At 46.5% G+C, this 16,369-nt stretch overlaps 1 protein-coding gene across 1 annotated transcript in view; it reads left to right on the top strand.

The window, feature by feature from the left end:
• LOC138742736 (segment polarity protein dishevelled homolog DVL-3-like) overlaps nucleotides 1-16,369 on the top strand; it is an 88,834-nt gene that overhangs the window by 48,920 nt on the left and 23,545 nt on the right. Inside the window, exons 5-8 of the mRNA XM_069897542.1 lie at nucleotides 8,110-8,245; nucleotides 11,278-11,371; nucleotides 12,844-12,913; nucleotides 15,778-15,917. Of these exons, the coding sequence (XP_069753643.1) occupies nucleotides 8,110-8,245; nucleotides 11,278-11,371; nucleotides 12,844-12,913; nucleotides 15,778-15,917 (440 nt within the window). The remainder of the gene's footprint in view (nucleotides 1-8,109; nucleotides 8,246-11,277; nucleotides 11,372-12,843; nucleotides 12,914-15,777; nucleotides 15,918-16,369) is intronic.

Genomic DNA, 16,369 nt, shown 5'->3' with positions numbered 1-16,369 from the left:
TCCCCTCTGTATCCTTTCACGCAGACAAGATCACTTCTCACCCCTCCCCCTTATCATATCCAATTAGCACTTTTTATTGGTCTGGACTCCTCCCCCAGCCAGCACGGTCTCCATTCTTTGTTTATTCCTTGAAGAAGGGCTCAGAGCCTAAATGTCGGCAATATATCTTTGTTTCATACGGACATGGCAAGACCAGCTGAGTTCCTTCAGCATTCCGTTGTTTATTTACTGCAATCTCAGCGTCGGCATACTTTCAAGTTTCACACAGTGATCCCAGTCTGTCGTTCACTCTGCCTTTCATTTCTTTGCAAATTGGGAGTTCTCTTCGCCGAGCACCTCTCGCTCCCTCTGCTAAAACAGAGCAGAGCCAACCTTTTCAATTCCAAGACACACTCTCATGCTCACATGTCTGTCCATGGCCTTATGTACTATCCACCCTGACCACCTGCAGACTGGAGGAACCACAAAGACTTTATTGTCCGTCTGGGCCCCTCCAGCCAGATGGCACGAACATAGACTTCTGCTTTCTGTTAACCTGCTCAACCTTTTTACCCCTGCCCATTTTCAGTTTTCTAGTTCTTCTCTCCCCTCCACACACACACCCAACCCTCCTCCCCCTGATCGCTTCTGTTTTCTCCCTCCTTTCTCCACCTATCATCTCCTGCCTTTGTCCCCATCCTTTTTTTCGGACGCCTGCCGACATTTTTCCACACCTTGATGAAGGGCTCAAGCCCGAAATGTCAGTCACGTATTTTAACTACATGAAGAACACTATTTGACCTGCTGAGTTTCTGCAGCACTTTGTGTTTTTACTTCAGCTACGGTGTCTACAGATTTTCATGATTTATTTCTGTTCATTCAGCCCAATGAGTCCCTATCAGTGCTCAGAGCTCACCCATCAACATCCTCCCCCCCCCCCCCTCTTTGGCCTCTCTGCAACCTCTTCTCTCTCTTTCAACCTCCCCATAATTCTCCTACCTCTATCTACACCAGGGATAATGTACACCGGATAATTTACCGACCAGGACTTAGAAGGGAGTGGAGGCCCATGTCAGCACAGGGAGAGCAGGCAAACTCCCTTCAGTCTGCAAGGTCAAGATCAAGCTCCATCAGTGGGGACTGGAAGGCAGTGGCATTTGCTTGTAGTCCTTGTGTTACACCCGTGGAATGTTTTCATTCCTCCCCAGCACAGCTGGGGTTGGAGCTCGTCTCTCTGAATTAACGGTGCAGAACTTTGCCTGATTATCTGGGACTGTAACCACTCCATTGGCGTACATTGCTTTATCCTTTGGGATATATTCCTAGACCCCATCAGTTCCTCAGGGACACGTGGCCTATTGATGTCTCCCTGTTTCTCTCTCCTGCCTGTGATTGATTCTGCACACCTTTTCAAGGCAATCAGTGCTTTTGATCATTTAAGTGTGTCAGATACCAGATGTGGCTCTCTTCAGTTCATGGATAATTACGGAACTGACTGAAAACATCGCCATTTGACAGAGTGCTGTGCAGCCTGCGACTGAGTAAAGAGCTGCAGCCCCACACCCAGGGTCTGCACACACCCTACATCCATCCCAAATAAACCCAGGATACCATAACCTATGGAGCTTGGGTGGGTGGGTGGGTGGGCTGGTAATTGCTGCTGTTGCTGTTATTCTTACTGGGTTCGAGTTTATCGCCAGAGGTGCACCGATGAAGTTAGTTTGGCAAACAGTCCAGCTAGGCATCCCATACATGGTACAGCATGTAAGACACAGTACAAAAGTGCAGGGTGATAGAGATTAGGTGGGACGGAGCAAAGACTGCATCATTGTATTGGTGTGGGGTTCATTCAGGAGTCTGATAACAGCGGGAAAGAAACTGTCCTTGAATCTGGGGGTATGAGGTCTCACACTCGTGAATCTTCTTCCTAACTGGAGGGGGTGAAGAGTGTAGCCGAGTTAGGATGAGACTTTTCATACGTTAGCTGTTTTTCCCGAGGCAGCAGGAGTTATGGAGAGATCGATGGAAGGGGCGGGGGTTGTGTAATGGAGGGGGTATGTGATGAGGTCGATGGAGGGGAGAGGGTGTGTAATGGCCTGGGAAATGCTCACAGCCCTCTGAGGTTTCTTGAATTCTTGGGTGGAGCTGTTCCGGTCCCACACAGTGATGTACCTGACAGGATGCTTTCAGTGGTGCATCTGTAAATGTTGTTGAGGGACGCTGGTAACAGGCCGAATTTCCTCAGACTTCTAAGGAAGGAAAGGCGCTGGTGTGTGTTTTTTTTTCTATCATTGCTTCTATGTGGGTACCTGGGCATAGTAAGGCAACCATCTATGGATTTACTGTTACAACAGTGCCTGGGCTACCAGATGAGAAAAGGAACCCTTACATTACCTGTCAGTGGTGCAGGCAGTGACGTGGATTTGGAAATGTTGGCAGTAGAAAAATCCGCATGTCACAAGCTCATGTAAGCACCTACAACAGTGCTCCACTCCCTATGTCCTAGACTGCAATTGGCAGTCTGGATTACCTGCTTGTTCCTGGGGAATGTGTTGAAGCTGCTCACTGAATATACTGGCTCTTGATCCACAACTGCCTTTGAGAGAAATAGGAGCAAGAGGAGGCCATTCAGCCCATTGAATCCCTTCCACCTTATAATATCATGGCTAATCTGACCTTGGATTCAGACCCCCGGTATGCTTTGAACAGAGGGAGGAAACCGGAGGCCCCGGGGAAAGTCCACACAGACATGGGGAGAACATACTCCTTACAGAAAGCGCGGGATACAATGTGCTGAAACCGTGTTTCTCCAGAACGTATGCGCGCACGCGCACGCGCACGCGCACGCGCACACACACACACACACACACACACACACACACACACGCGTACATGAAGATATAATTACAAATGTAAATATTTTGGAATGATTTACACGGATAGGATACAGTTCACCAATCTCACAGCCTGCGAGAAGAAGCTATTTCCCATCTTGGCAGTCCTGATTTTGATTCTCCTCGACCTCCTTCCTGATGGTAGTGGATCAAAGGTGCTCCAAGCTGGATGGAAAGGGTCCTCAATAATTCTTTGAGCACTAGTTAAATAACTCTCCAGGTAAATGTTGTCAGTAGAGAAAAATGATCTTCTCGGCTGTTTTCATGACCCTCTGTATTGACTTCTGGTCCGATGCTTTGCAACAACCGTCCCACACAATGATTCAGCCAGAAAGGACACTGATTCAGCCCACAATGTTGAGCCGACCTATGTAAACTCACTCCATGACAATCTGATCTTTCCCTACACTCATAACTCTATTTTCCTTACATCCATGTGTCTATCTAAGAGTCTTTTGAATGTCTCTACTTTACCAGCCACCACCACCACCCCCCCCGCCCCCCCCCTCCCCCCCCAGCAATACATTTCCAGCAACCCATTACTCTCTATTTTAAAAAAAAACCTCTGGGATCTCCCCTAAACTTTCCTCCACTTACCTTAAATGGATGTCCTCTGGCGTATGCTATTGCCCCCAGCACAAAAATATACATATTGAGACAGCACCCAGTGCAGCCCTGAACAGAGAGCTCCACAGGTTCCACACACTCTGGGAGAATTGGTTCCTCCTTGGCTCTGGGCTTGATCGGTTCCACTGAATCTTGAGGCTTTTTCTCTTAGTTCAGATCCTCGGAGATATCTGAGTGAAGCTGGAGGGGCTCAGTTGGTCAGGCAGCATCCATGGAGAGAGATGCTCGTTTCAGGTGCATTGCTATCCACGGATGCTACCTGACCCACTGAGTCCCCTGCCCCCCCCCCCCCAACCCAGCTTCTCTTTGTCAGGATTACTTGTTAGCCTATGCTCTTCCCCACCTTATTCAGACGTCTGCCTGATTTTTGGCACTGTTGAAGAAGGCCTCAGGCCCGAAACATCGATGCTTTTTGCTTCCCATGGATGGTGCTAAGTTTCTCCAGCACCTTGATGCACTAGAGCCCAGCATGAGTAAAACTCAAAAGTCTGCAGACACCATTATATCAGTAAAAGTGCAATGCTGCAGAATCTCAGCAGGTCAGATAGTGGACTGTATTTCAGATTTGTTGTCAGAGAACAACATGGCATAATAGACAACCATGAGATTCTTTTCCCTGCAGGCGAGGCCAAATCACCACTAATTGGTAGTGCAAAAAAAACTGTACACAGCGTAAACATGTTAACAAATAAAGAACTGTAAACCGATAACAAATGTAAACAAACTGACTATGCAATACAGAAATAATTTTTAAAAAATCAATAAAGTGCACAAGTAAGAGTTCTTAAATGAGTTCTTGATTGAGTTTGTTGTTGAGGAGTCTGATAATGGAGGGGGAGCAGCTGTTTCTGAACCTGGGGGTGCGAGTCTTGTGGCATCGAGACCTCTTTCCTGATGGCAGCAGCGAGAACAGATCATGCGCTGGGTGATGTGGATCCCTGATGATGGCTGCTCCTCTCCGATGACAACGAATTTGGGCACCTTGGCTACATTTTGTCCATACCTTGATGAAGGGTTCAAGCCCAAAACATTAATTATGTATCTTTATCTTTGCGAAAGAAAGTTCCCTGTTACAACCTGCTGAGTTTATCCAGCATTGTGTTTTTACAGTTTATCTCCTTTAAAAACTCCATCGTAGTTTCATTATTTTAATTAAAATTGTCCATCTGCCAGAGTGTGTGGGGAGGGGTGATTTGTGAGGGGAGGGAGGAGAGTTTGGGAGCAGATTGCTGGGTGGGGTCTGAGTGTGAGCCTCAGGAGGATACGTTACTGAGCAAAGGAACAGTGTGTCTTAGACCGATTACACACTGATTAAATTGTAGATGCTTGTAAGTGATATTAAGAGGCATTAATGTCATCTGTGTGTACTCTGAACCAAATTAAGGAAAGGTTGAAAGATTGATGGTCACGTCTGTCATCTACTCTTTGATCAGGACTGTTTTTTTCTAATATTTAGACATACAGCTCAGTAACAGACCCTTCGGCCCACGAGCCTGTACAATACAAATACCCCAAGTTACCTACAATCCCTGTACAATTTGAAGGGTGGAAGGAAAGCCACGCAGTCACAGGGAGAAGGTACAAGCTCCTTACAGACAGCGACGGATTCGAGCCTAGGTCGCTGCCGCCGTAATATTGTCGTGCTAATGGCTACGCGAAGAGTGCCACTGTGCATGTTTATCTGTGTGTGTGTGTCATTGTGAGCAGTTTCTGTGATCCTCTCCCACGCACGACTTTTGTTCAGTCCCAACTTGAGAACGGTTCAGGTTCTGAGCACTTCTCAAGAACAGAACCCAGGGGTAACCCCGACAGGGATCCGTGCTCCTTTCCTCTCACCTCCTCCACAGGTCTAAATTCAGGTCAGACCAGGAGGAGATGACATAGAATTTGATGCTTCCTGAGAGAATTCAAGAGGATCAGTTTCCCTTAAATCTGAATGCCATAAGATAGATTGAAAGGCCCTAATTATCGCGAATTTTCAGATGCAATGGTGAGGAATCTAATTAGATTCTGGGTGTGGTGAATAATGAACTGTGGGAAAACATTGCTCTTGTAGAATTTAGCAGTATAGATGCAAACCCTTTGAGCCAGCTAGTCTATGCCAATGTTGTAAATCCTCACACGGTACCTTATAGTTTTTATGAGCATGTAATTTTATCTCGCTAGGGAGAACTTAGCTGAAACCTCACTGGCACACAAGTAAGCATTTAAACATTGGTCATATCATCTTCTGAGTGACACGTTAAACCAGAGGGAGGAGAAACATCCCCTGGCATAATTTAAAAGAAAAGGCAGGAGAGTTTGCCGTAGCCAGTCAATATTGTTCGCCACCCTCCCTATCCATCTGTTACCGCTGATTTGCAGTTTGATTGTTTGTGGGATTGTGCTGCGCACATTCACTGTTAGGGTTCCCACACCAAAACCTGCACCATAAACCTCTTGGGGGCATCCCTGACAAAGCAGAAGATTCTCCAGAAAGGTGAAAATGTTTCTCTGATCTCACTTTCTTCCTCAAGAATTTATCCAATCTCCTTTATAAAAGTCAATAAAAAGATTGAAAGAGAAAGAATTTATCCACCTTCTCCTTAAAAAAAAGATATCTGTCCTGTTCAGGACAACTTCAGATCCAATGTTCAAGTTTTTGTTCCATCTACCAAGGAGTAGTGAGAAGGTTTGATTTGCAAGCAATCCAGCTAGTCAACTTCTGTATAGTACAGCAGTCAGAACAGAGAGCAGAGTTACAGAGCGAGAGCAGATGGTGGAGAGCAATGAGGTTCATCAGGAGTTTGATATAATGCCAAGAAAGAAGCTGCCCTTGAATCTTGATGGGATGGGTGTTGAAGAGAGTGTGGCCAGGATAGGATGAGTCCTTCACAACGTTGGCTGCTTTTTCAAGGTAGTAGGAAGTGTTGACGGAGTCGATGGAGGGGAGGGAGAGGTGTGTGTGATGGTTTGAGCCCCATTCACAACTTCCTGCAGGTTCGTTTTGTCTTGAGCAGAGCTGTTGCTGTCGCACACAGGGATACAGCCTGTCCTGACAAGATGCTTTTAATGATCTAACTTTAGAAGTCGTTAAGGTGCAGGGGACTATGCCAACTTCCCTCAGGCTTCTCAGGAAGTAGAGGAGCTGGTGCATTTCTTGGCCATTGTGTCAATGTGGATAAAACAGGACAGGTCACAGGAGATGTTCTCCTCCCCTCCCCCCCCCCCCCACCCCCATAAAGTTCAAGTTATCGACTCACTCCACCTCAGTACCAGAATGAGTAATACCAGTACCTACCACCAGCAGCAGTGAGTTTCATATTCTTGCTGCTACTTAGTGAAGATGGTTCCCCTGAGTTCCTTTCTGCATTTCATAATGATGAACTTGGAATTATGTTGCTTGGTTTCAGATTCCCCCCCACCCCTGCTGCCCTGTAATGAATGGTAACATCTCCACGCGTGTGAATATAATTATCTCAATATTTGGCTAAGAGGCAGTGGTTGTGAAGTGAATCAGGCAGTAGAGCAGAGAATGAACAAACAAAATACATTAATCCTTGTCTCACCTCCCAGACTCTGTCACTACCTCCATCCTTCCCATCCCCATGGATACCTCACGCTCCCTTTCACCTCTTTATATATCTATTTTCCACCCATCCTCTCCAAACGTGGGGTCTCATGAGACCATCCATTTCCCTCTAGATTCGTGCTAGAGTGCTGCTAGATTCGCTGAGTTCCTCCAGCAGTCGCAAAATATGGAGAACAATGTTCTTATGCGAGTAGGCTAGCAGGTTATCTCCACCCTTCATATAGCCGTGTAAAGGGCACAATTCACAGAGTAGAGTGTTGCAAATGAAATAAAGATCAATTGGTACCAAGGGCAGCACGATAATATTATTCTTAGGTTCATTCAGGAGCCTAATGGCTGTACGGAAGCCTTCACTCCGTTAAGGACATCTAAAAGAAGCAGTGTCTCAAAAAAGTGGCCTCTACCATCAAGGACCCTTCCCCTCATCCCCCAGTCTGTGCCCTCTTCTCACTGCTACCATTGGGAAGGAGGTGCAGGAGCCTGAAGACAAACACCCAATGGGACAGAAACAGCTTCTTCCCCTCCACCATCAAATTTCTGAAAGGACAATGAACCACAGATATTACCTCACTTTTGCACTCATTTATTTCTTTAAATTGTGTACCTGTGACGGTGCCGCAAAGCAGCGAATTTTGTGACACGTTAATGACAATAAATTCTGATTCTGAAACGGTCTTTGAGCCACGGTGTGCGCTTTCACAGTCTAAAGTCTTCTCCCTCGTGGGAGGTGGGAGAAGAGAGTGGGTCCAGAGTGTTAGCTGCTTTTCCTAGGTGGGGAGGAGGGGGTTGTAGATGGAGTCCATGGAGGGGAGGGAGGTTTGTGTGATGTTCTGAGCTGCATTCACCACCTTCTGCCGCTTCTTGCAAATTCGAGCAGAGCAGCTCCCATCCCACACTGGTCCAGATGCACAAGTTGTTGAGGGACAAGGGGGACTTCATTGGAGCACTTTCTTGACCATCCCAATTCGACTAAACCAATGCCTCTTTCTTTTGCCTGACTGTCCAATGGTGAGATAACTTCTAACCCCTTGCCCTCAGTTCCCCGTGTTAATGGCCACACGAAGATGGAGAGGAGGAACGAGATTGGCGGCTACGAGAGCTCTTCAACATTGATGAGCAGTGAGCTGGAATCCACGAGCTTCTTTGACTCGGAGGAAGATGATTCGACCAGCAGGTATGAGAGCTGCAATCATCCTGGGCACTGGTGAGAAAACGAACACACCTGGAAACCATGTACAGGTCTGGTATCCCCACAAAAGGGGGGGACGGAGGAATGACAGTGGGAGGGCAGTGAAGGATTAGCAGATCAAGTCCTAGGATGTGGACTGTGGGTTGTGCTCTGAGGAGAGATTAAGCACTCTGGGCCATATTCTCCTGAGGTTAGAAGAATGAGGGATGATCTCACAGACTTGGTGCTTCCCATAGCTTCTGTGTGTAGAATCTGTTGGTCACAGTCTAGAAGCAAGAGGTAACCCAAGGCGTCTGCAGATGCTGCAGAACTAGAGCCAATACAGTACACAAAAATGCTGGAGGAACTCAGCAGGTCACACAGCATTCATGGGATACAATTCGAGCCTGAGCCCTTCATCAGGAATGGCAGATGCCCAAATAAGGTGATAGGGAGATTCAGATGGGAGGTTGAAAAGGTTATGGGGGAGGAGGCAGAGGACTGAGAAGATGCAGTCTAATGGGAGGAACGAAGGGCTGGGGAACTGAAGGAAGAAGGGTGTGCTGATGGTCAGGGGTAAAGAGGAGTTGGAGGGATGAGGGAAAGCGAGAAAATGGGGAGAGTGGGTTACCAGAAGTAGGAGTCCGACATTGATACCATCTGGTTTGGAGACTGCCAAGACATAATAATAAAACACCTTACATGGCTGAGTTTTGGCTTTCTTGATGAAGAGTTCAGGCCCAAAATGTCGGCTGCTTCATGCTTTTCATGGGTGCTGTTGAACCTGCTGAGTTCCTCCAGAACTAAATTCATTCAGCTCCTATCTCATCCTTCTCTGCATCACTTTAAATCTATATCCCATGATCTTTGACTCTCTGGTAAGAGAAATAGGTCATCTATTTCCGTGTTCCTTCATTAAACCTCCCATTTAATCCTTTTCCATTCCAAAAGGAAACACTTACAGTTTATCTAATCTTTCATCCTGGTGAAGCTTCTTCGGCCCGGTCAAAATCCTCGGAAAAAGTGTATGGAGAGTGCGAGACTTGCCTGGTTATGGACCTTCCTCTTTCTGTGGGTCCTCGAAGCCTGGAGATCAGATGGGTGGAGTGGCTTTGGGATTTGAGCCCTCAAGCTACAGCTGAGATAACCAAGTGGTGGAGATTTGGGTGGATACTCAGGGTGCTGCAGTTGAGCGCAGAGAAATGTTACCTGTGGAGGATTCCCACTGTCCAAGCTCCTTCATGTAAAACGCGTCAAAGAAATTACTGAGGCAAATAGAATGGGTACTTTGAAGGGAATACTATCGTCACAAGTAAGGAAGACATGTGTTGTAAGCTTCACCATCACTTGCTTAACCTCTAGAAGCCTCTACCTCCCCACTGGCCTTCCACAACTTATCCTCTTCATCTCCCCACTGGCCTTCCACGACTTATCCTCTTCACCTCCCCACTGGCCTTCCACAACTTATCCTCTTCACCTCCCCACTGGCCTGCCACAACTTATCCTCTCCACCTCAGTGGTTGTACCATCCAGTGTCACAGTTTGCATTTCTGGAGTGCGACCTCTTCGGGATAACGCGGTTAGCACAATGCTGTTGCAGTGCCAGCGACCGGGGTTCAAATCTGACACTGCCTACAAGGAGTTTGTACATTCTCCCTTTGTCTGTTCCTCCAAAACGTGCAGAGGTTGAGGGACCATTGGATGTAATTGGGCAGCCAAAGGGCCTGTTACCTTGCTGTATGTCTAAATATAAATGTTAAACCGTTCCCTCTTCCTGCCTCTCTCTCCCCCTCAAAGCAGACCCTTAAGTCCCAGCTCCTGAATCGTTCTTGGTACCCACATAGCTCACAACAGGATTTTAACTGTTTACCTTTCTCTGAGTCCCCCGAGATATGGAACTACATTGAAGGCTCCGTTCAAATACAACTTGGTATTTCGTTAAAAAAATATTGAGTTTCTGTGATGCCTCCTGCCCTCTGCTGGCACACTTGGTGTCTTGCACCTTGTTGCTTTGTTTAACGAAGGGCTTGGACCTGAAATATGTTCCTCGAGCAGGTTGTATTTTTGTTCTGGATTCTGGCGTCTGCGCGCCTCCAGATTTATATAACCTCTGCAGGAGAGCTAAATCATTCCCTTCGATTTGCTTTTGTACCACTAACTGATGGTGAGGTCCAGGTCCATGATTTTTGCGTGCACTCCCCACGTCGTGCCAGTTTGGCAGTCCTTTGCCGTTGAGTTTACATTATACGTACACAGTAATATTACATTTACATAACTGTTATCGCTGCTACAATCAGGAAAAAGGTATAGATTTTCAGATTTATTGTCCGAGTACATACATGACATCACATACAACCCTGAGATTCTTTATCCTGCGGGCCAGGCAGAATGACCACTAATTGGCAGTACCAAAAAAACGGACTCAACGTAAAGAAATGTAAGCAAACTGACTGTGTAATACTGAGGGAGAGCAAAACATGAATAAAGTGCAAAAGTGAGAGTCTTTCAATGAGTCCCTGATTGAGTTTGTTTTTGAGGAGTCTGATGGTGAAGGGGGAGCATCTATTCCTGAACTTGGGTTGCGAGTCTTGTGGTGCCTGTACCTCTTTCACCCAATAAGTGGTCATTCTGCCTGGCCTGCAGGAAAAAGAATCTCAGAATTATATGTGATGCATCCACTCTGACAATAAATGTCCAAATATGAGAATGTGAAGTGGAGCCATTGCCGATGAGTCGTTTGTGAGGGAGGGGATGGTTATGGTCTTTGAGTTCCTCAGAGTTCCATTTGACTTGATTGTAGACTGATTAAAATCAGGCTGAGTGCACAGTTTCAGCTGGCCTTCCTGGGCGCAAGATCTTTCCCATTGTCACTGAGCTGTATGGGCTAGTGAGGAAAGGTTTCCAGCCAATGCCTACTTCCCAGGGAGGTCTAACATCAGCTGGACTGAATGCCTCGGGCAAGGTAGGAGGTGAGGTAGGAGGTTGGGTGTTGAGCTTCTCTCATCCCTCGGTCTCTTGGTGGTTCACTCCCTTTCCAGGTTCAGCAGTTCCACGGAACAGAGCAACTCGTCCAAATTGATGCGGCGGCACAAACGGCGACGGCGGAAACCGCGCATCCCCCGCATCGAAAGGGTAGGTGATCGCTCGTCTCTATCCTGAGCCCATTGTGCACCAACATTTCCAATCTGCACGTTACACAGAGGTTGTGGCAAGAAGGCCGGAGAATGGTGGGGTAGAGGACAGATACAGCAGTCATGATTTAAACAGCAGAACACACTCGATGGGCCAAATGGTCTCATTCAGATCCTACGACTTTTGGACTAATCTAATGTTCAAGGTTAACACCATTAATGTTGGCACTCAGTCCCCCACTGGGTACTTGAATACTCCCAGGGCAGGGACTTTTCCTCTACACCGTCCTATCACACACTCCCAGGGCAAAGACAGCATGGGTTAGATTCAGATTAGTTGAATTGATTTATTTATTGTCACATGATCTGATGAAAAGCTTTGCAAGCTACCCAGGCACACCAGCTCATCATGTAAATCAACTCAACTGCAACAGTGATAAAGTAAAAATGCAGTTATCAGAGACTGCAGGATATGGTAATAACAAAGACCAAAAGCAGGATACAGAGGAAAGTACAGTTAAAACAGTTAAAACAGTGCCAAGGTATCATCGTTAACCATTGAGAGGTTCATTTAACCTCTGATAACAGCAGATAACTGTCCTGGGTTTGTGTTTTCAAGCTCATGTATCTTCTGCCTAACTGGAAGGCTGAGAAGAGTGTGTGAATTGGGTGGGATTGTGTACAACATGTCCACAGTTTTCCTTAGACAAGTGGGAGGTGTAGTGGAGGGGAGGTTGGTCTGTGTGATGACTTAGGCTATGTTCACATCTCTCTGCAGTTTCTTGAGGTCTTAGCAGTTCCCATGCCAAGGAGGATACTTTCCATGGTGCATCTATAAAAACCAGTCAGAGTCCTTGGGAACATGCTGAATTTCTCAGGCTTCTGAGCAAAAAGATCACTTTTTTGGTTGTAACATTAACAAAAGCATTGTCCTATCATGCACTCTTAAGGCATGATCTGCACGGATGGGAGACAGAATAAAGCCCCCTCTGCAGGTCCCACCAAAAGATCAGGAAGAGCTTCAGTCAGATACGGAGTAAAGTTCCCTCAGCACTGACCTATCAGCTACTTATGGATACAGGGTGCGTTATACACAGAGTTACAGCTATGGTTGAAATCAATGTCCATTAGAACGTCTTTACTGGGAGTGCTAAGAATTGGGCTTGGAACTGGGTTACTGGTTAACTAACCTTGAAGCATCCACCAGTGTTTACTACACCCAGGCATCATTAATGAGGATGTGTTGAGACCTCTTGATGACCCTTGAGTGTTGACCAGCACCTGCCTTTGGGACTTGGTGTGAAATAAAGGGTAAAAGGGAGAGGTCAGCCTGTAGATGACCCTCCAGCTCATTCTTCTGCAGAATCGTTCACCATTGCCATTTGCAGACACTGCAGAGGCCCTGTGCCTGATCTCAGTGGCGTTACTGGAATGCAGCCAGGTTGATCAGGCTATGTTTGCGTTCTCTTTCAGTCCTCCTCATTCAGCAGTATCACCGACTCCACCATGTCCCTCAACATCATCACCGTCACATTAAACATGGGTAAGTACACTGCCCACTGTTGGGGAGGGGCGTGCATGTATGTTGCAGCACCTTTAAGCGAGCTGCAAACTTGATCATCAAGAATATAAGGTGCAAAGGGACATTTGGCCCATTATATCTCTGCAACTTCTTTGAAACAACACCAATTTATCCTTTTACCTTGCCAATTAACATTAACATAGCAGTTAGCATCATGCTCTAACAGTGCCAGTGACCCCGGTTCAAATCCCGCGGTGTCTGTATGGAGTTTGTACCTTCTCCCCATGTCTGCGAGGGTTTTCCCCACGTGCTCCTGTTTCCTCCACCCTCCACAATGTACGGAGGTTGTAGGTTAATTGGGTGTAATTGGGCGGCACAGGTCTTAATGGCCGGAATCAGCTTCTACCGTGTAGTACATTTTTTTTTTAAATCTTGCTTGTTTTTATCGAATTCCCATTTAAAAGTTCGTGGTGAGCTTGCCCATACTGATTACAGTAAGTCACTGTATATATGTACACAAATTATTCTATGCTCTTTGTCTAACAATTCAGCCCTCACACGCATCTCCTCCTTTGCCCGCATATCTTCCAATCCTGCCCCCACCACGTAACAGGATGGGATTCCCCTCGCCCTCACATATCACCCCACTAGCCTCCACATGCAACATATTATTTTCCGCAACTTCTGCCACCAACGGGATCCTACCACTAGACATGTTTTCATCTCTCCTCACCACATTCCGCAGGGATCACTGTCTCTGTGACTCCCTTGTCCCTCCTAACTAATCATCCACACTCCCTCCCCCCCCTCACAGAACTTATGCCCGTGACCACCTGTACCTGTACCTACTCCCTTACCACTATTCAATACCCTAAACAGTCCATCCAAGGGAAGCAACACTTCACCAGTGAATCTGCCGGGGTTATCTACTGCATCCAGTGTGCTCCCAGTGTGGCCTCCTCTACATCGGAGAGACAGATTGGGAGATCACCTCGTTGAGCATTTTTGCTCTGCCGACTGCAAAATCCAGGACCTTCCAATTCCCATTCCTGCAACGACATGCCAATCCATGACCTACCAGGCTGCAGTTGGAGGCCACAGGGAAATTAGAGGAGCAACATCTTGTATTCTATCTTGGCAGTCTCTGGTTGGATCAGTTTTGATCTCCACTTTCCAATTATCCCCTCACCCCCCCCAGTCTCTTTCTTTCTGTCATCCCTCTGACCCTTCCTCCAGCTCTCCAGCTTCTTCCCTTCCTTCCTTCTATCTGAGAACATCTTTCTCAGCCTTCTGCTCCCTCCCGCAGTCACCTCAGCTCCTTTCTCTCCTCCGTCCTGTATCCACCTATCTTCTGCTAGCCTGTGCTTGCCCCCCCCCCCCCACTTCTCCACCCCCACCTTATTTGGGCGTCTGGCTGATTTCCACCCCCTGAAATGTCGACTGCCTTTAACTCCCCATGGCTGCTGCATGACCTGCTGAGTTCCTCCAGTGGTTTTTGTTCCTTCCATCTTGGTAGGGTCCGAGCACATGGCAGCAACGTCGACTCTATTGCCTTCTATAACGCTGCGTGACACGCTGAGCTACTCCGGCATCATGTGCGATGCTCGTCTCTACTCAGTTCTGTTGCCATTTCTATAACATTTTACTTTTCTTTTTCTCCTGTGACCTGACATAAGTAGAAAATATTATCTCGGCCCTTCAGTCTCACTGAAGTTAGAACAGATTTGGGAAAGGACATAAAGATAACAATGGTTAACATTTATGAGGTGTTCAAAATGTTTCAACCCCTGGTCCAGATGGATTGCATTCATCCAACACTAAGACGTGGGAAACCTTAGCAGATCATATTGTGTTGACGTAAAAATTAATCGGGAAATAAATGAGGACCTCTTGATCTTTTCCAACATCGCTGTTAAATGAATTTGTCCTAATTCTGTAGATTTATCTATTATCTTTTAAAGTGTTAAAAGATAAGGGTAAGTCCATGGAACTAAAGCTGCTGAATTTAACAGTGTTGAGGGAACAGATCAAGCCTCTTTCAGTCCAAAAAAGGAAAAATCCCTAGAAACTAAAATTGAAGTTAAAAAAAAACTCTCAGCGTGGGATCTAAGTAGGAAATTGTTGCTTGACCACCTCATCGTCAAAGAGCAATGGAAAGGATCGAAAAGGTATCTAAACCACAGGAAGATATATCAATAGGGTTGAAGAGTGCAGAGAGAATTTACAATTATGTTGCTGGTACTATGAGGAACTGAGTTGCTTGGAGAGGTTAAACCAATGAGGATATTATTCCCTCAAGCTTAGAAGAGTGAGGGGAGAGTTGATAGAGGTGTTCAAAATTATGAGAGGTATAGATAGAGATAAAGTAAGCAGGCTTTTTCACGGAGGTGAAGTGAGACAAGAACTAAAAGACATGGGTTAAAGGTGAAACGCTTCAAGGGAACATTAGGGGGAACTTCTTCACGCAGAAAGTGGTGGGAGTGTGGAACGAGGTTGCCAGCGGAAATATTGACATTTGAGAAAAATTTGGATAAGTACATGGGAGGGATTTGGAGGGCTACCATCCAGGTGTAGGTCAATGGGACTAGGTAGAATAATAGTTCAGCACAGACTAGATGGGCCAAAGGGCCCATTTCTGCTCTGGGTTCTATGGTTCTAAATAATGAACAGTCAGCGTGGGTTACAGGAAGGAAATTCTTACTTGACCACCTCAAAGAGGAATGGAAAGGGTAGAGAAAGTGTATTAGATGTTACATGGTTAGATTCGTAAAAGGCCTTGATTTTGGATTCCCAGTAGACTGCTGATGGCCAGGGCATTTGGAATTGGTGAACAGGTAGCAGTTTGGTTCTGTGCAGTACCTTGACAGCATTGTTTATGCCTGCAGAGAAATACAACTTCCTGGGAATCAGCATTGTGGGGCAGAGCAACGAGAGAGGCGATGGAGGGATTTACATTGGATCGATCATGAAAGGGGGAGCTGTGGCTGCAGACGGGAGAATTGAACCTGGAGACATGTTGCTGCAAGTGAGTCCATGGGCAGGCTCGCCTCCATCACCGCCTCGACAATGAGGGTTGGCAGAAGAGGTCCAAGGGAGAAGAATGGGCTTCCCATTCAAGAGAACTGATGTGTCACAGCCATTCAGCCCATTGCTCAATGCTGGTGGTATGTGCTGTGGAAGAACATTTCTCACCATTTTGCTCACCCTACCAATGTCCCCTCTCTCTTGTCGATCATCTGCCTCCCCTGTTCTGCCTCCACTATTTCCCTGTGTGAGCAAGTTCCTTGGTCTCCCAATCTGGATGCAAACATTTCCCCAGAATTTGGTATTGAGTAACTAGTCTGTGCTCTACAAGTTGACCAGAAGCATTTACTTTAAGCTCGTATGGAACCAATTAATAATTTTTAAAAGTAGGGAAAAAAAACTGTCCTTGAATCAAATCTGGTGGTGCGTGATTTCACACTCAGGAATCTTCTT

Source organism: Narcine bancroftii, chromosome 9, assembly GCF_036971445.1.
Source record: "Narcine bancroftii isolate sNarBan1 chromosome 9, sNarBan1.hap1, whole genome shotgun sequence".
Taxonomy (NCBI): Eukaryota; Metazoa; Chordata; class Chondrichthyes; order Torpediniformes; family Narcinidae; genus Narcine; species Narcine bancroftii.
The sequence above is the reverse complement of the archived record's forward strand: the minus strand, read 5'-3'. Positions and strand labels throughout refer to the sequence as shown.